Source organism: Pinus tabuliformis, chromosome 3_2 (assembly GCF_031772625.1).
Source record: "Pinus tabuliformis cultivar Carrire ecotype Pingquan chromosome 3_2, CPIR1, whole genome shotgun sequence".
Lineage (NCBI taxonomy): Eukaryota > Viridiplantae > Streptophyta > Pinopsida > Pinales > Pinaceae > Pinus > Pinus tabuliformis.
The window spans coordinates 338,282,319-338,303,369 of NC_142302.1; the positions used below are offsets into that span (position 1 = coordinate 338,282,319).

Genomic DNA, 21,051 nt, shown 5'->3' on the forward strand with positions numbered 1-21,051 from the left:
CTATGAGTCAAGCTCATCCTGCCCAAGCATCTCCATGATGCCAATATCTACCCCTCCACTGCGAATCTTAACTCTGAGCCATAAAAGGACAAGTCTGTCTCGCCATGCAGTGGAGGTTTCAGTGATCTCACATGTGTCAAACCCAAAGTGAACTGGATCATCCTCTACCATGACCCTGCTTGTCACAAAGTGGAGTGATCTGCCTGCCAACTGGATCCCCGGATTCCCCAAACATATGGGGAGCTCATAACTCCCACTCCTCACAGGATTTCGCTGCATAACATCATTACTAGCTAGAATCCATTTGGTCCTTGTCTCCGATCCCTATATGTATTCCCTGGGTGGACCCCAAGTATAAGGAGTAGGCCTTGTTGACCACTACGTATCAACGACCCACAGTAGTACACCCAGGGAATACAGATCCGTGTCATGTATGTAATTACCTAGGTAAACCTACTTTTCTGGTGACGATCTACATTCTGGGAGGTTTTTTGTCTCACCAATCCATTCTTGGATGGTCGGCAAAGTTTACTTCAGTCTTACCCCAAAGCCGGAATGAATTTTGTCACTAGGATCTTAAGAGAGTCCTAGTGTTCTAGATCGAGTCTATGTAAAAGTGATTTGGGAATAATCCTAACTATGTGGTTAGGTTATTTTATTACCAATTGCTTGGTCTGCTGGATTATATTTCTGTTACAGAAATGGGTAGTCTATGAGGGTCTATTACAAATGGGTTTTCCCCCCTTGAGATGTAAAAAATATGAAAACCATGATGTAAAGTACCTTGAAGGTTGGAAGAATAATCTATCCTCTCATAGGTTAATTAATTAAATTTTCTGGCCAAAAATTAATTAAAATCATAAACCAAAAATTTAATTAATTCTAGGTCCTAGGTAAATTTAAATTCTCCAAAGGAAAAATTCGTTGGTCCTTAAAAATTAAATTTTAAGAGGTCCAGCGACTAAGGTAAATTGATTATTTTGATAAATTTCAAGCCTTTCATCCCTGGGGTTGAGTCAAAGTCAAAATTTTGGGGAAGTTAATTCAAAATTTTAATTTTTGAATGAATTAAAATGCTTTTAATTTGAAAAAATCGAATTTCCTCAAGAATTTAATTTTTCAACAGATGAAATTAAAAGAAATTTTAATCCTCATCAATGATCGAGATTGCTTTGACGAGGATCACTCGAACTAGCCATTGGAGAATTTACCTTTAAATAGGGAGTCATTTGTCAGTCAATTGATCCGACCTTTGAGTCGTGTGCTAAGCGAAAAGCTCCTGTGTAATCTTTCGAATAATAAAGAAAGAGTTTGGGTTTAATCTTTGCCGGTGTTACTCTTCATGGAAATATTGTAAGATGTGTCATTTTTCATGTGTAAATTTGTTTTTAGCCATTGATGATAGCTTCTGAAGAATGATTTGAGTACAAGTATCTTGCTCAATCGATGAGGTTTAAGTGATAATTTAAATTTTGAATGCAATAGCATGTATCTCTATTTATCTTAATTTTATTATCATTTTCTCACTCTGTTTTGATGGTTGGATTGAGTTTTGCAGGAAAATCTTGATTTTTAGATCATCGAACATTTGGGGAAGTTTTCAATTGGACCAACCAACTCCCGATCCGTGTTTCCTGAAGAGCCCAGCTTAATTTGATCCCAGGCTTATCATAAAAAATTTATTGGTGATGCATGAAGGGTTTCGAGTTAAGCACCTCATTTAAAATATAAAAATTTAATTTTTTATGTGGGGAATTGATAAATCTAGCTGTTGAAAGCCTTAGATTATCAGATTTGGGAGCGGAGTTGGACTCACACTCCTCAGATCTGATAGATCTGCCATTCCTGGGCATAAATCTGTAATTATTTTTGGTTTTCTGACTTGGATTTTTCTGGGTTTTAGTTTTATCATTGTATGTGTCGCTTGGGTGTTTCTTGTTGTCTTGCAACTATAGATCTGAGGAAGAAATCTGTACAGAGTCCAGATCTAGGCCCTGAAGAGTAAGATCTGAATCTCTGGGGTTCATCAACATCATTTTGCAGGGATACTATTCAAAAGATTTTATAGTCCAGTGTTCTAAATTTTTTTAAATCTGGATAAATTTTTAGAAGGGTTTCATTAATAAATCTGAAGCAAGTGGATTCAACATTTAATCAAGAATTTCTAGAAATATCTAAAGGGGTTTTCTAGCTACCATTTGTCCGTTTTTTTAGATCTGCTGCTTGGGTTTTTGGGTTTGCTGCAAAAATTTTTAATTTTTGCTAGAAGAAACCCTCTCTTTTCTTCCCTTTGCAGATCTGCAAACAAGACTGCTCCTTGCTGCCGTCATTGCTCAAATGCTATGCTCGGAGACAACTTTCAAAAATCAACGTTATTATTGGGCATAACTTAATTAATTATGCTCGAGGTAGCATTCCGAAGAGATTAATTGATGGAACACCTCAGTGTAACAACTCGTTGGAATTGGAACAAGAATATCTGCAAGATGGGATGCTGAGAAGAGACTTCCAGTGGCTTAAGAGAGTATGGTGGGAAATTTACCATTTTCCTTAGTTAAAAATGACTTTAATTAGTCATTTAATTAAGGAAAAATAATTAATTAGAGGAATTGGGCCAAAAGTGACTTAAGTAAAATAAAATAAAATAAAAAGGGGTCACTTAAGATAAAGTCAATGGAGTGGCTTCTAGAATAATAATAAAATAATAAAATAAGATGCTTCTAGAGGCTTGGAGATCTATCCATCTGATCTATGAAAAGAGGAGGAGAAGATCATTTGGGACATCTTGGATCTGAGTATTTTTTTTATATGAGAGGTTGAGAACTTGGTTCTCTACTCCAGCAGTAGCCCCAGGACGAAAACCCTTGGGTGATTCAGTGAGAGTGGGCGAGCACCCATCTCTTCCCTTGGTGAATCCATTTAGGGTTCACAAGTTGCAGTGTATTGTTTTTCAGTTTGTTTTGGAGGTCGATTTGCGGCATTGTTGTAGATCTGTTTGAGGCCAGATTATCTCAGTTGTATGGGTTGTATGTGCATGTAAAACCCCAGTTATCTAATATAATAAAGCTGAGAGTTTTCTTATTCATTGTGTTGTGAGATTGCAGTGCTCTATTTGTTTATTTTTACATGGCAATCTTCTGTTTGTGAATGAAAATTTTTATGTGAAGTGCTTGTTCCAAATTTTCTTCATTTGGGACATTACAAGTATTTAGTACATCTACTCACGAACCCTTGCCACTTGCTAGGTCTTTGGTGGAAAAGCTTTGGTAGTCATACACCAGACTTGAAGAGATTTGCCATTCGAATCTTAAACCAAGCATGCAGTGCTTCAGGTTGTGAGTGCAACTGGAGCATGTTTGAGAAAATACATTCTAAGAAGTGCAGCCGATTGACACAAAAGCGCTTAAATGACCTTGTATTTGTCCATTACAATCTATGACTTCGCAACAAGCAAATACTAGGTGAGAGCTTGAATTTGAAGGTTTCATAATCTGATTTGCACTTTAAAGTTTAAACTTTAAAGTTTAAAGTCAAAATTTAATTCACATTTCAATGTCTCATGATAATGACAGGTTTGGATCATTCACCAATCAACCTTGAAGAGATAGATCTGCAAACTACAAATGCAGCAGATTGGGTCCAATTAGAGGGGGCTCACTTTTAAGCCTACATGACTTGGAGAACTTTGGGACTCAGGGAAGCAAAGCAGTCAGAGGAATCGCTTCTAGTTCTCACTCTTAAGAGTCTTAGACTCTTAGTTACTGATTTTTTTCTGATTCGTATGCAGTTTTTTGTAAATTTTTAGAAGCAGATGCTTCTGGTTCTACATAGTCACTAGTTAGAGTCAGGACTCGGTCTTTGGATCATGTTTGGACTCATAACATATATGAGATACCTATTCATTCATGATATTTTGGACAACTATTGGTATTATGCATTGTTTGGACATGGCTTTACTGAATATCAATGAAAAATGTTTTTTTTTAATTCAATATATGTTTATATTTTTATTTATTGAATTCACAGAATTTTTCCCAATCCGATTAAAACTCTTCGCCCTTTTGCCTCGCCAATTTATTTCCAATTCCGAGTCTGGTAACAGTGATCTCTACAATGATCCCTGTTGTCGATAAATGAAGAATATGTGTAGTTGCTGTCTGGAAATCTGCACCACATGAGAAAGATTTTCTCCTACAGTTACCCATGTATATGGAAGGGTAGCAGTGACCTAAATCAAATGCAAATTGCATGCTTATATTTAGGGTTTTCAAAGTCATTGATAATCTCAAATAAACTGTTAGTATATATTTTTTTGTTTCTTCAGCTTAATTGATTAATCTTCTTGAAACATTGAACTTAAAACAAATATCTGATATGACCATGACTTGGTGGATCTTAGGGATTTATTTTCTCTGGTAAACAAGGTTGGAAGTTTTTACGTTCATGTCATGAGTGGGAGTTTTCCTCCACATGTGCCTCGATGCATTATTTCTAAAAGGAAGGTTGGTCCACAAGGATACAAAAAGACTTACACCATTTCAAAAGCCCAGTCCCATTTCCTTGTTCCAAGTGACATATATACATACACGCATTTCTTTGGCATGCTAGAATAAAAAGAAATGCAGCTCTGTTGTACTCCAACTTTCATTTCACCTACTTCAATTTTTTAATATATGAGGAAGACCGTGAACTTTGAGGACTTCTCAAGAAGACTACAATCCATATTTAAGATGTACTCTTGTCCCATTTATGCCATTGCCCTAAGAAGAACAATTCAATTTTATATATTTTCCATCAGTCTCTCTCCATAAGAAGCATAAAGCATCGATTAGTGCTTTGAATTTGAAACTAAGAATATCAGGAAAGTGAAGCATATACGAAGCGTCATTGAATCATTAACAAACACAAGAGGCAGGAATACAGGACTAAACTTGCAAACAATACCAATTTATACTTTCCAGCCCTGTAGAAGCCTGAGACTTCTCAAATGATTTAGTAATTTCTTCTAGTTATATAATATATTCCAAAGTCTTCATTTAGGAACCAGAAAATAAACCAGAAATATCTGGTATATTGCTTTTCCTACTCTTGATTTTTCTGAAGAATCTATGCATATTTTTAGTAATATATAGTAACAAACCATCCTGCTAAGTTGATAGACCTGTAAGTATCATTCATATGGTTCAATGGGAAAAGGTATGGTTCCACGGACAGCAGCAAAAACATTTTACTCTATCCTCTCCACCTGATGGTATTTCATAGTAATTTATAAAAACACACGAGACATAGCAGCTTTGACTTATCATTTATGGGTGTTCTCTCAGTTGTATGGGTGAACTTAGCACCAAAATCCAGAAATGGTTAATTTGTCTTACAGAATTTACAGGTGTAACAACCTCATCAACATTGAAATATACAGGCCAAAATTCGAATTCTTGCTCTATATTTGCTTTTACCATGTGATCCTTTCATTTCATATCCTTATTAAGCACTGAAATATTATGTTTATCGATAATGAAAATTTCGATCAATCTTCTATACATCTTATTAGAAAAGAAAACAGATAATACCTTAGATCGAAATCCTTTTTCTATGCTCGACTCACTCCCAGATCGAAATCTTTTTTCTACGCTGGACTCATTCCCAACCATGTCTTTGAATCTTTTGACTGCAACCTCTGTGCCATCTGATAAGATACCTTTGTAAACATAACTATTTGAGCCTCTCCCTACAAGATTACTGAATCCTTCACAAAAATCTTCTATTTCCTTATAGGTGAACAAATGGACACGACCTGTAAGAACAACCCCACAAATCCCAGAATCAAATGTCAACCAAAACATTTATAAGAACGATGGTGCTCGCTGCAAGGCATAAATTTATAAGCCGTTTTTAACACATTAGAGATAAATTTCGTGATAATTTTTGTTACTTAAAAGATTGCTACCTATTTAGAGTCCTCCTTAGAACAATAGCGCTTATAAAATTCCTCTCTCAACTACAATATAACAAGGATAAAAGGATGATATGTGGATCACAGCTCAACAACATTTTACAAATTAGCATAGACTTTACTCTTCCCCATGGAATCCAAAACATGAGAGTCTTGTCTGAATTTTGTTTGGCAACCCATTAAAACATGGTCAGCCCCTGAAAGAATGAATGTCAAGGAATTACAGCAAAGGCCTATTAGAGAAAACTACACTAATCCAACCTTTTTCCTCTTAAAGTTACAGTGCTTGCAATTTACAATGATTTAAATTAGTACTAAAACATATATTTTTATATGATGTACATCAGTTGTCGATTTACAAGATGGAAACGATGTAAAGAGAATTAGACTAGTACTAAATTATTTAGAACTAACCATTACAGAACATTTAATAGAAATAAAACCAAATAACAAGTATTTCCTTTTCGAACAGGTTTGGAAGGGTTTCATTTTCATACCTTAAGGCTTAGAACCAGGTGAAGGGTACTCTATTAAGTCCAAGCCAGAAAATTAAGCTTGTTAAGAATACCTAGTGATTATATCTGGTACTACATATAATAAGTGATTCACATATTTTATATGACATGCAAAGGTAGAGAGGAATACATTTTTTACAGGACTGCAACATCAAAAAAAAAAATTGTGTTCAAACTTCAAAAACAGAAACCTTTGAAAAAATGTTAATGCATGACACAAACTTAGATCTGCTTGTAGGCTCCAGTGCAGTTGTGATGTGATGTCATGGTCATTCATAAGAAAATGGACAAGTTTATATTATACAATGATAGAAATAATAATGAATGTGAATGATACAATGAAGGGTTGATATGAAGTAATTAGGCTTATAGACACTCTACACTTTAATATGGAGGAGATTTTGTCACATTAGTGTTTGATGAACTTCAAGCAATAGATGAAATCATACCAGAAAAAGAGCTCGTAATTACTGCTCTTCTAAGACTACCAAAATCTTGGAGCGCTTTTGCATCAAGAATTAATAGTTGGAAGAATACTCCAAGATTTGAACAAATGTGGACTGCATGCAGTCAAGAAGAACCCTGAATATCATTAGTAAACAACAAGAAGGTGGATGAAGAAGAAAACACCTCGAATGCTTATTCTGCTCATCACAAGAAGAAGGGAACCTTCAAGAAGTTCAAAGAACCAAAGAAGAAAATTGACCTATCCAAAATTGAATGTTACAATTGTCATAAGATGGGTCATTATAAAAGTCAATGCCCTGAGAATCCAAGGAATAAGAAAAGAGAAAGAGATCAAGCAAATATTGTCGATGAAGCTCCACCGAAGAAGAACAAAACTGAGGAATCGGAAGTCAAGGACTTATACTACTAAGTCCTCTCCTACATATCCTTCTTAGTCTTGTATTGTTTTCCTTTATATTTTGATTTCTAGAGTTTGTAGGTCTAACATGTCTCATTAGAACATTTTTGAATTATTTTGATAAGTTGTAGGTATCCCTCAAAAGGATTGGGTTAAGAGGGAGCCTTCACCATTTTACAAAAGATAAGTATTTTTTTCTTTGTATCATCTTTTCATGTTTGGTTTCCTCCTCACATCAAGACTTGTTTATATTGTATACTAATAACCTTTCTCTATATATTTTCCTTGGTTAGGAAATCTTGTTGAATGCTCTAGGGTTATGGAGGAGACTTCAAATGGATAGACTTGAAGCACGGTAGAAGTTCTATTGCAAAGGAAGCCCAAGAAGGTTTGTTAAGGAATAACTCAAAGGTGTGTCTTAGAATACAAGCTTTGTTATAAAGTTCTCTTCATGTAAAAGGTAAGATCATTCTTCTTTTGAAATTTGTTTTACATTACTGACACTATTATGTCTAGCGTTTTGAATCACAAAGATTCTTGTTAGGGTGATTAATCATTAGATTGAATCTACCCTCATGATATTATTTAATCATTGTATAACCCTAACCTTTAGGGTTCACTATAAAACCCTAGCCTCTTGTTGCTAAGGGTATGTCAATATTGATTATGAAACCCCAATCTACTTAGGGTTGTTATTTCTTTTTATGTTTAGATTTTGGTATTATAGAAACCCTAGTTCTTTAGGGTTTATTGTTAATGTCTAAATTATGTATTGAAACCCTAGATCTTTAGGGTTTGATGAATTAGGGTGTATGAGCAAAACCCTTGCAGTATCTATAGTAAGATCCTAGGAATGAAACCCTAGGTGTATATTTGTTTGATCGAAACCCTAGCCTAGAGAAAAAGTATTGCTTGTTTAACTTTGATGTATTGGTGTTTGTGTCTTGGATTTACCTAGTAGGTATGAATGTTGACATGGGATGTTGGTACATAAAATCCTAGATATGTATATGCTAGTATGCTAACCTAATTGTTGATATTTTATGAATTCTAGGGTTTGTAAAGCCCTAGTAGAGATTGATATTCTAGGATATAATGATATTGTTTTCCGATATGATTTAGTTTTGATGATAAAATCTAGGGTTTGCAACAAACCCTAGTAGAGTCTAAAATTGTAGAAGCCTTGGATGTATAGTAGGATCGTTATTTGATTGAATTGTTGATATCTAAAGCTTTGTGTCTAAGGGTTTGTGACAAAACCCTAGCAAAAGGTTGAAGTCTAGTATGTGTCTCTTGTTGATTATGAACCTAACTAGGTTTAGTTATCTAATATTTGATTGTTTTGATGCCTCCATTATATTGACATAATTTTGATATAGTTAACTTCATGCTTCTGTATATGTATTTTGATTGTACTTGCTATTAAGTTTATGCAGGTACATAATCTTCAAGATAATGGTGATGTTCAAATTAGGAAGATAAAGGAAGCCATAAGAATATGATGATGATCAAGATGACCTTGATGCCATAAGAAAGAAATAAATCCTTGAAAGGATGAAATTTCTGCGATATCATGAAACTATTGATTTCCCTAAATTAAAAGGGAGTTTGGATAGAAGAAAGGGTATATCTCCCTATTGAGAAATCAATGCTAGTAGAATTAGGGTTAGATTTCTCTTTCTTGATAATTACTTATGAATTATGTTGGCTTCTTTTAATTATTTGTTATATTATCTTTCATCAAGAAATTACCAAATTATGTGTATGAAGATCACAAAAACACAAGACACAAGATGTAGCACTGTGCCAAGGAAAAACCCCTATCTAGGGGAAAACCCAGTCAAAATCTCTTCCTTCAATAGTTTTCTTGAGACTCTTCAACCTAGACACAGACCTCCTCCAATAACCAAGTCAACCTCCTCTTCCAACAACTTTGACCCAAAATTTTGACCTTGAAGCAGTAGCACTTCTACCTAGCAACTAGTAGCAGTAGCTTTGACTAAACAAGGAAAACCTCGATCTCCTTGAGGAATCCAAACGAGAGAGAGAGATATAGCCCAAAACTTCGATTTTCTCTTTTCCTTTCTCTTTCTGCAACTTCACACTTCTTTTAGCCTCCTTTCCTTCTTCGCACTTTTCCAGCTCTTTCTTATGGATATAGAACTTATGAGTGAGTGAGAGTGCACTTCAAATGAATTCGATCTCCTTGTATGTATAGGCTTGAGGTGAGGTCGAATTGCCCTGTTTGAGGCCGACTTGATCTCCTTGAGGCCAACTTGGTGAGGAGGTGTCAAATAACTAATTTGACTTAATCAGAAATCTTTTTACATGATTCAAAAGCCTAAGAAGGGTCTCATAAAATGAACAATGACTCTAATGAATCAATATAAATCCTAGGAGTCAGCAATGGGGATTTTAACTAATAAAAGAGGACCCAAGCATGAAACCCAAACTTTAACAAGTCATTGTAATAATAATAAAAAAATTACTTTTCATTCTTTTGACAAGTACATTACATAATGACTCAAATACATTTATGAAGCCCAAACCTAGTTACATTTTTCAACACTCCCTCTTAACTAGGGAGGTATTCATATACAGTACAAGGAAGATCTCAAAACATATGAACTATGAAGAGTTTACGCAGCACAATGTCATGGACTAGATTCTTGACTAGGGAAATCTATCCAAGGTCCTCCAACAGTTTAGGCACTCACGATGCCATGGACTAGATTCCTGACCAACGAAATCTATCTAGGTGGGACTAAGATGGACTAAAGCTTTCAGCTAGTCTAGGTACCATCAGGATTACTAGCTGACCGTCAACCTAGGGATCCAGGTGTGTATCCAAGGTCAAAGCTCTATGACCAACGCCACCCTCCCTATTTCAGGATCTAGACATCAACACATAGTGTTGACCGGATGTCCTCCCAAGCAATGTGTCTCACACACAAAGCCTCAACACTCCCGATTATTCCAATCGGTAGCAAATCCTCCCTAATCAAACAGATTGGTAACAAATCTCTCTCGTGTAACCAGCATGCTTATCAAACCTCTAAGAGATTTACCTGTACAAACACAACCTTAATCAATAATAAACTTTCAAATGTACATAAGTAAACACAAACGTCTGGGGTCTTTCAGATAACTTGATGTTGCTTCTCAAATTATCAATCTTGACGAAAGATTCCTCAATCATACATCTTCCTTTCCTACTTCACATGTAGCAACAAATTCTACAAACAGATCATGTTTTCCTTATTTCAACAGCCCCTAAAAATGCATTCTCCAATTTCTTATTCAAGATATCCATATGACTATAGTATGCCCTTCTTCTCATCTCGAGGAGATTTCATCTATCCAGGCTCCCTCTTAACTTAGGAAGATCAACTTCTTATAACATTGGAGAATCTTTCATGGCTTCCATCCTTCTTATCAGAGTTATCATGACCATCATCATTCATATAACTTTCTTCATCATGCTTATCATATCAACTTTATTTATGAACATCTTCACCATCTTGAAGATTATGTACCTACACAACTTAGATAGCAAGTACAACCAAATCTATAGAAGCATGAAGTTAACCATATCATAATCATATAATAATGGAAGCATTCGACATTAGACATCAAATACCTAAACTTAGTTAGGTTCAAAAACAACAAGAAACACATACTTTTATACTTCAACTACATGCTAGGGTTTTGTCATAAACCCTAGATTTCATCATCAAGACTTCGAGTACCTTAATAAAGATAACAACCTTCATTATATCTAAGGCTTCAATATTTCTTCCAGAGGTATGACATACCCTACTACAAAATATTGCAAACCCTAGAAGCAATTCAGCCATATATAGTTCTACAATGCATCTAACAACTTTAGAACTCATATGTTAAGACTTCCACTACAATTTAGTGCAAGATCCTAGATTTCATACATGAGCCATTAAGCTTCAACAATCAAACATTAATCATAGCTCAATTTCAGATTTCAACAATCTTTCATTGACATCATATATTAGAGAATTGAACTTCTACTAAGGTTTAGTTACAAAACCCTAGAATTCACAAACACTATCATCCTAGAGAATACTTTGACTAAGGCTTAGATCCAAACCTTAGGACTCATGACCATCAACAATTAGGTCAACACATATATCTAGGATTCCATCATCATGCACAAGCATATCACAACATGTGTTAGTCAAACCCAATGACACAAGTATCAATATGTTAAAGTTAGACATATAACAAACTTGATCATACTAGGGTTTTGATCAGAAAAACACACATATACCTAGGATTTCATTTCAAGGACATTATAAGGGTTTTGCTTATACACCCTAACAAACCCTAATGATCTAAGGTTTCAATACATAACACAGCAAACCCTAATTTATCAATACTTCAAAGGTTTTGGATTTCAAACATCACCATTCAACCCTAACAAGTTAGGGTTCTCATAACCATACCAAAACCCAAACATGACATCATCAAAAACTTCAAACATCAAGAATAGCATTTTCTTAGACTTCATCAACAACCCTAAGTAGGCTAGGGTTTCATACATTATCATCGACATACCCTTAAGTTAGGGTTTTTACACACAACCTTTTTAGGGTTCCACAAAAATAATCGAAGATACGAGCATGGTAGATTTATCTAATGATGAATCACCCAATCAAGAATCTTTATGATTCAAGAGAGTTAGACACAATAATGTTAGTAATGTAGAATAGTTTATCAAGAATGAATATACCTTTATCATGAAGAGAAACAACACTTATAGTTTAAGACATACCTTTTGTTTCTTAACAAACCTTGTAATTCCAATGCTTTGTCTTGAGAGGCCTTCTTCCATAATCCTTGAGTATTCAGCAAGCTTTTCCTAAACAAGGAAAATATGAATAGAAATGTGATTAGTATTTAATACAAACAAACTTAGATAAGTAAAGGAAACCAAAAATGAAAAGGTAATACAAGGAGTAAGATACTTATCTTTGGAAGTTGGTGAGGGCTCCCTCCAAACTCGAGGGATACCTATAACCTTATAAAAACAATTCAAAAATGTTTTTCCAAAATATGTTAAACCTACAAATCAAAACATAAAGGAAAGCAATTCAAAACTTAGAGTAGAAGGATATGCAAGGGATAGAGTCCCTAAGAGTTCCTAGCAAATAGGTCTTTGACTTCGGATCCTTCCATCTTGTTCTTCTTTGGTGAAACTTCTTTGGCAAAGTTTGCTTGATCCCTGTCCCTCTTTTATTCCTAGGATTATCAGGACAATCACTTCTATAGTGACCCATCTTGTGATAATTGTAGCATTCTATCTTGAATAGGTCTATCTTCCTTCTTGGCCCTTTAGACTTCTTGATTTCTCTATAGATTTCTTCACTTTTCCTTTTACTAGATCCAAGACTTTATTCTTTTCGAGGATGAGATCTATCCTCTTCTTCCAAGCATTGTAATTGGATGCTCCTTCTAATTTGTTCTCTCCCTTTATTGTGTTAGACATTGTCCTTGAAGATAGTAAGCTTCTTTCCTTATAAGGTCTCCTTATATGATCCTTTGATCAACTTCTTGAGGTTCCTTAGATTCCTTTCAATAGATCCTTAAACTGCCTTTTTCCTCCTCCTTCACCTTAGCTCCATTCTCCAGCTTCAATGATGTTGATCCCAGGCCTCTTAATCGCATAGCTTTTATTGTCTCCCAATTCTACTGCATGAAAGATGGTGAAGTTGTTTACTCTTCCCTGTCATATGCCTTGATGTTCTATTGTCAATAATCCATGCATTATCATCTGTAAGTGCAGCCAAGAACCCTTGACTTTTGACCTTGTTGAATTAGTAGAAGATCTTCTTGATCTAGCTTCCTGCAATATTGAATCCCATTTTCATATAACTTATCATAGAGTGAGTACCCATTTCCTTCAAGCCAATAGAGTGATATTCAATATTCCTTGACCTTAGCTCTGATACCATGTCAAGAATCAATGCTAGTAGAATTAGGGTTATATTTCTATTTCTTGATAATTACTTGTGAATTATGTTGGCTTCTTTTACTTATTTGTTATATTATCTTTCATCAAGCAATTACCAAATTATGTGTGTATGAAGATCACAAAAACACAAGACACAAGATGTAGGCACTCTGCCAAGGAAAAACCCCTATCTAGGGGAAAACCCAGTCAAAATCTCTTCCTTCAATAGTTTTCTTGAGACTCTTCAACCTAGACACAGACCTCCTCCAACCACCAAGTCAGCCTCCTCTTCCAGCAACTTTGACCCAGAATTTTGACCTTGAAGCAGCAACACTTCAACCCAACAAATGGCAGTAGCAACAGCTTCGACTAGACAAGGAAAATGCCGATCTCCCAGAGGAATCCAAACAAGAGAGAGAGAGAGAGATCCAAAAACTTCAATTTTCTCTTTTCCTTCCTCTTTCTCCAACTTCGCACTTCTTTTAGCCTCCTTTCCTTCTTTGCACTTTTCCATCTCTTTCTTCTAGATATCAAACTTATGAGTGAGTGAGAGTGTACTTCAGATGAATTCGATCTCCTTGTATATATAGGCTTGAGGTGAGGTCGAATTGCCCTATTTGAGGCCAACTTGATCTCCTTGAGGCCAACTTGGTGTGGAGGTGTCAAATACCTAATTTGACTCAATAATAAATCTTTTTACATGATTCAAAAGCCAAAGAAGGGTCTCATAAAATGTACAATGACTCTAATGACTCAATATAAATACTAGGTGTCCACAATGCAGACTTTAACTAATAAAAGATGACCCAAGCATGAAACCCATGCTTTAATAAGTCATTGTAATAATAATAATAAAATTATTTTTCATTCTTTTGACAAGTACATTACATAATGACTCAAATACATTTATGAAGACCGAACCTAGTTACATTTTTTAACACTCCCCAGTTGAGAGGGAAGGCATATTATGATAGTGAGTACCATGAAGTAAGAATGGAACCAAATGAATGAAGGTATTACAGATAAAGGTGTGTGATTCATGAAGAATTGAGAAGTATTGGGGTTGTATTTGGTGTTGTTGAAGAGGTGAAAGAAGAAAGCTTCTGACAAGATGTATTTGGATAACTTAATGACGATATTAGTAGCATCTGAATGATTGAGGACCCTGAAGGTTTGTCTTTACTTGTATATATATTTGAAAGTTTATTATTGACTGGGGTTTGGTTTGTACAGGTAGATCTCTCCATAAGAAGAATGAACACTTTGGAAGCATGCTTGGACAAATGGATATATCTAGTTTAGTTTATAAGGAGAGGTGAAGCATTTAATGGCAAGATGCTTGGGAGGACATTTGGTCGACATGTATGTTGATGCGTTTCGAACCAACTAGTGTGGTTCATCGTCAGGACAAGTTATTCTATCAAATATTATGGATCACAGAAGCTTCAATTCTACTGTATGTTGATGTCTAGATCCCGAAGAGGGAGGGTGGCATTGGTCATGGAACTCCAACCTTGGATATGCACCTAGATCCCTGGGTTGATGGTTAGCAAGTAAGCCTGATGGTACTTAGAGTGGCTGAAATCTTGAGGCCATCTTAGTCCCACCCGGATAGATTACCCTGGTCAAGTATCTAGTCCGCAGCACTAAGTGTGTTAGAACTCTTTGTAGTTCATTTTTGAGATCTTCCATGTACCTCTATATATATATGTAATTATGAATACCTCCCTAGTTAAGAGGGAGTGTTGAAGAATGTAACTAGTGTCAGTCTTCATAATTGTATTTGAGTCATGATGTAATGTATTTGTCAAAAGAAAGAAAAAGAAATTTTATTATTAAAAAAATTGACTTATTAAAGCATGGATTTTATGTTTGGGTCAATTGTTTTTAGGTCAAAGTCTCCATTGAAGACTTCTAGGGTTTATGTCAAGTGCCCTTGTCTATGTCATAATGTAAAAGACCCTTCTTGGGCTTTATTTGTCAAGAAAGAAATTTATTTTATTGTAAAATAGGTCAATTAAGCCTCCACGAAGTCAGCCTCAACAAGGGAATTCAACCTCACAACCTCACTATATATTGGAGCAACTCGACTCATTTGGAAGCACATCCCTCACAAGTTCAAATTACAGTAGTCGAAAACAAAAAAAGTGCGAAATTCAAAAAGGAAATTGGAATCGAAGTTTTTGGGTCTCTCTCTCTCATGTGCAACGAAATTCTGAAGCTGCATCAAAGTTGTGAAACTGCATCAAAGCTATTAAGCTGCATCGAAGTTGTGAAGCTGCATCAAGGTCGAAGTTGTTAAGCTACATCAAGGTCGAAGCTGTGAAGTTGCATCAAGGTCGAAGTTGTGAAGTTGTTAGGCTGAAGCTACTGAAGTTGCTAGATAGAAACTGTTGTCCTAAAGTTGGTCAAAGTTCTGAAGTTGGAGGTCGAAATTTTGGGTTGAAGTTGCGTTTGATAAGTTGGCACTTGGTAACTTTGGAAGAGATCATCTATCAGAAGGAAGAATTGACTTGGTGGAGGAGGAAGTTCTTTTGGTCTAGGGTCTTGGTTTATCTCAATTTGAATCTACTGAAGGAAGAGTTATGACTAGGTTTTCCCCTATAAAGGGGCTTTAGCCCTGGCTGAGTGCCTACATCTGGTGTCCTTGATCTTCACATTTTTACTTTGATGATTTATTGATGAGAAGAAGATAAAAGAATACCATAAAGAAATTAATAAGAACATAAGAATATCACAAGTAATTATCAATATAAGAAAATCTTTCTTCCTTTTTCGATTTTCTAGCATGATCTCCACCATTGATCTAGAGGGTTGAGATCTAATCTCGACCCTTGATCAAAAGGGTTAGGGTTCTCCTATCATAATAAAGCTAAAAAGGGAGAAAAAGGCTTCTTAGCACAAAATCTAGCAGGCCCTAAAGAGGGAAAGCATATAGGACAAAGAGTAAGACTAGGTGATAATAATGGGACAACGGCCTACTATCACCTCAGCGAATGCCCTTTGCTCCTTATGGACTTTCATCGATGGGAGGAGTCTTGATAGGATGATAATCACCTTTTGATAGATATTCTAAAGTTTATGGTACTCGGTGATGAGGTAGGACCTCTCAAGGGAAGCTCTATGTGATAATATGACACTTCTAAAGGTACTTCGCTCCCTTTGAGAGATGTTAATTTTAGGTTAACATGTTCTTTGCTAGGTCAATTACTTCAATGATCCACATTAGCCCAATTTACATTTTCATTGCAATCACATAAACCATTATTATATTGGCAGTAACTGACAAAATAACAGAAACCATATACGCAAATGACAAGCCAAGAGAACAGAACAGAAAATTGGCACAAGCCAAGGAAAACCCCAAGATGGGGAAAACCCTTGATCAATCTTCATTATTATCAGTATCAAATGTTCAACAGAGAAAGAAAGAGAGTACACTCAAAGTCAAAATTGACTTGCCAATATGATGATCAATACCTCTGTCCAGATGTCAAGGAAATAACCCAGTCAAATTTGCATTTCTGTCTTTTGACCTAACCAGTGGTCAACAATAGTTAAAACAGAGACAAAACTGACTTCAAAAGCAGCTCGATCCTAGATCTATATATGCGGCCTTCTTTACTGAAGATGAGGAACCCAAAGCAGTTTGATTTTGGGTTGATAACAGATCTGGCTAGGGCATACATCAGCCCTGACCTACAGCATCAAACTTATGTGTTTAACCTCAAAACAATTCGTTCTTCCTTGTTGTGAGAGCGGCTCAGGCTAGGCTAATATCTTGGCCTCTTTTCTTCCACTAAACATAGGTTTGAACCTGGCAAACTCCATAGTAGGTCTGTATGAAATTTTCTAAATAGAAATCCAACTGTAGTGATTAATATTATTTTTTCTACTTATTAACTCAGAAATAAGTTATTCACAGTGTTTCTACAACAAATATCAAAATAAATTCTACTGCAGCATTCGCAATTAATATAATGCGAGAAGTGAATGCAAAGAAAAATACTAGCACGAGTATAACCACGATGACAGTTATTTTTGGACAATTTTCCCCAGAAAAACCCAATGTCAAAAAACTAGTGCAACAGATGAGGGTTTCTTTATTATTCTTCAGCAAAAATCTCATGTACAAGATACAACCAGCAGAATGGAAGAGGATTCTCTGTGAGAAATTTTACAAACACTACTCCACGAGTTTCTAATCCAGGAGAGGACCTATTGCCACTCTAGGTCTCACTGTGTCAGCCCCTGCGTGAGAACTGTGCATTCCCAATGTCACACTGCCTCTGCGTTGTCCCTCCTCTGCGTCACAACCTCTGTGTTGTCCTCCCTCTGCTCTGCATCTTCTACTCCTGACCTCTCGACTGATGCTGATACCCTCTCTCTCCTTCTCACCTGCAACTCTCCCTCTAATTCGATTTTCTCTTGCCGAACTTTGACCAATGAGAAAATCGATCTTACTCGGGTAACTAAGTATCTGCCTTTGGTGTATTTTCCAAATGCCCCTCGATGTCCTTATAATCTTCCAGTTGAGAACCAATGGCCCAGATTAGATTCTAATCAATGGCTCAGATCATTTGGACTCTATCTTCGTCTTCTTCTAGAAGTTACACCCACAGTTTAGATTAATACCCATTAATTATTTTAATTTCCTAAGTTTAGACTTAGGGACCCACTAAAAATAATTAATTATTTTAATTAAACTGTCTCCGGATGGAATTTCCCAAAAAGATTTTTGGGTATTGTAGAATACATATGTCTAAGCCTCCCTACAAAATTTGACAATTAGAGCACATCCGATGCTACCAAAAATCAACCTCCCCTCTTAGTGAGGAATGTGCTCTAGCAATGCGACCTACCAAAGCATCACCCTGTTCTGTAACATCTCTCTCTGCGATGCTAATGTCTGACATCCCTGCGCACCAACTACTACACAAATGTTGCATCTGTACTGTTGTTGACCCTACCACTGGCAACATTGCATCTGTACTGCAACTCCCTCTCATTCCCTGCCATTGTAACTGAGAAATTACATGTTCCTGCTACTGAAACGGATTCTCTACCATACCCATCTGCTCTCTGAACTGAATGAACTTAACTCTTCCTAGAGCCTCTGTGAGTACGTCTACTACCTGATCTCATGTGGGGACATACTGCAATTGCATTGCCCCACGCTGAACATAGTCTCTGATAAAGTGACATCTGATATCAATGTGTTTCGTCTGATCATGAAATACTGGATTCTCGAAGAGTTTGATACAGCTCTGATTATCGCAGTAAACCCTAGTCGCTTCCGTCCTTTTTCTGAACAAACTCACAAGCAGTTTTCTAAGCCATATAGCTTTGGAAGTATTTGTGATGCATGTCATACATTCAACTTCTATTGAGCTCAGAGCTACCGACTTTGGCTTCCTGCTGCACCAAGAGATCATTCTGATCCAACACTGAAGCAGTATCCAAAGGTACTTTTCCAATCTACTGAACTACTTGCCCAATCTGCATTTGTGAATCCACTCCCCTCGGGAGTATTTCAACCCATATCCGACTGTTCCACGCACATACCTAAGAATGTGCCTAGCAGCGGCCCAATGCACCCTTTTCAGTTCCACCACGAATGAACTAAGGGTGTTGATAGCGAAGCAAATGTCTAGCCTAGTGTTGAGCATATACATGAGCAACCTAATGAGATGTCTGTACATGGTGGGGTCCACCTCCTTGTCTCCTGATGCATCTATTTTCTTCCAATTGGTGATCATGGGAGTAGCCATGGGTCGACAATCCTGCATTTTGAATCTCTTCATAATTTCTGTAGCATATCTTCCTTGCCCAAGGAAGATCTCCCCATTCTTCTACCAAACTTCCAACCCTAGAAAATAATGCATCAACCCCATATCCTTCATGTCGAATTCTCCTTCAATATTCTTCTTCCAGTCCTATATGAGCCTAGATGACCCTATTAAAAACAAGTCATCCACATATAATACAAGAATAAGTGGCTCATTCTCTACCATTAAATAGTAGAGATTGGGATCAGCATCACTCTTGACGAATCCCAACTGCTGCAAGTAACTATCAATCCGCCAATACCATGCTTTGGGTGCCTGCTTGAGCCCATACAGGGCTTTCTTTAATCTACACACATGAGTTCTCTTTTCATGAGTTTCGAAGCCTTCAGGTTGTTCTATATATACCACTTCTTCTATCACGTTGTTCAAGAATGTTGTCTTGACATCCATCTGGTGAATCTCCCATCCCATTTGAGCTGCTAGGGATATAACAAATCTGATAGATGTATATCGGGCTACTGGGGCGAAGGTCTAGTCTATTCCTTCTTTCTGTGCATACCCCTTTGCAACGAACCTAGCCTTGTACTTCTCTATACTTCCATTTGCAGCATACTTGATCATGTAGATCCACCTTGATCCTACAACTGATCTATCCTCTGGTCTAGGTAATACTTCCCAGACATCATTCGTCATGATAGAACTATACTCTTCTACCATGGCATCCACCCAAACATGGTGTTGAACGACTTCCTGAAAGCTAGAGGGTTCTTCAACTTGTGCTACCAAGGCCTGGTATCTATCACACTGTTTACGCTCTGCTACTCCATTCTGCTCTGGATTATATGGAGTTATCCATTCTCTTTTGATGCCCTCCTTTGCGCAAAAATCTGTGAAGTCTTTGTCTGTATATTCTCCACCATTATCTAAACGCAATACCTTTATCTTTTTCCCTGTCATGTTTTCAACGAGAGCCTTAAACTCTCTGAATCGATCAAAGACCTCATCCTTGGTCTTTAAGAAATAGATCTAGGTTTTTCTAGAGTGATCATCAATAAAGGTGACAAAGTACTCGCCACCACTAAGAGCTCTTGTGGACATTGGACCACAAATATATGAGTGTATCAATCCCAATACACATTCTACTCTATTGTTGCTTCTGGAAAAAGTTGCTTTAGCGTACTTCCCTAGTACGCATCCTCTACATAAATCATCATGCTCAGTACTAAGGACTGGAACTCCTGTAACAGTCTCTCTGAGCATCCTTAGTGCTCCATGGTGTAAGTGTCCCATTCGCCTGTGCCATAATTCATTTAGTTCCTTTTCACCATTATGATTGTTGCCTATCAATGCCATTAGAGACTTGAGCTGCAACCTATATAGTCTGTTGCTTCGAGCTCCAATTTGTCTCTTCTTCTTCCAGCTTGGATGTTTGACATATACTTTCTTTCCAATGAAATATACATTGTATCCCTTATCCTGTAATTGAGACACTGAAATCATATTCATTCCTAACCAGGGCACATGCATAACATTGGTGGCTCGAATGTTGGTTCCTACTTCATATTCATTCCTAACCCGGGCACATGCATAACATTGGTGGCTCGAATGTTGGTTCCTACTTCTGTCTGAAATGCTATGGTGTCTCTCCTTATAGGAGTACACTTCGTTCTGTTTCCCATAGTAATCTGAAAGTCCATTTGTTTTTCTTGATAGGTCAAGAAATATTCTCGTACTTCAGTCATATGGGCTGAAGCCCCGCTATCAATGTACCAAACATCTATTGATGCTGAACTTGCTAAGCATGTGAATTCTTCTTCTAATTTCGAAGATAATTGGGAGACATCTTGAGTTTCCATCTTTGTGTTATTTTTCTAACGATCTCTGACGTTATCCTGCCCCACCGACCGCTGCAGGAAAAACTGCGTCGTCGCCTACAGACTGCT

The 21,051-nt window shown here is 36.6% G+C and overlaps 1 protein-coding gene across 7 annotated transcripts in view; it reads right to left on the bottom strand.

Annotated features, from left to right (window-relative positions):
• Positions 1-21,051, bottom strand: part of LOC149180873 (protein MALE DISCOVERER 1-like) — a 333,331-nt gene that overhangs the window by 127,248 nt on the left and 185,032 nt on the right. For all 7 annotated transcript variants that reach the window (XM_089416349.1, XM_089416350.1, XM_089416351.1 and 4 more), the window contains one exon: positions 5,571-5,794. In XM_089416349.1, coding sequence (XP_089272475.1) covers positions 5,571-5,794 — 224 coding nt within the window. The remainder of the gene's footprint in view (positions 1-5,570; positions 5,795-21,051) is intronic.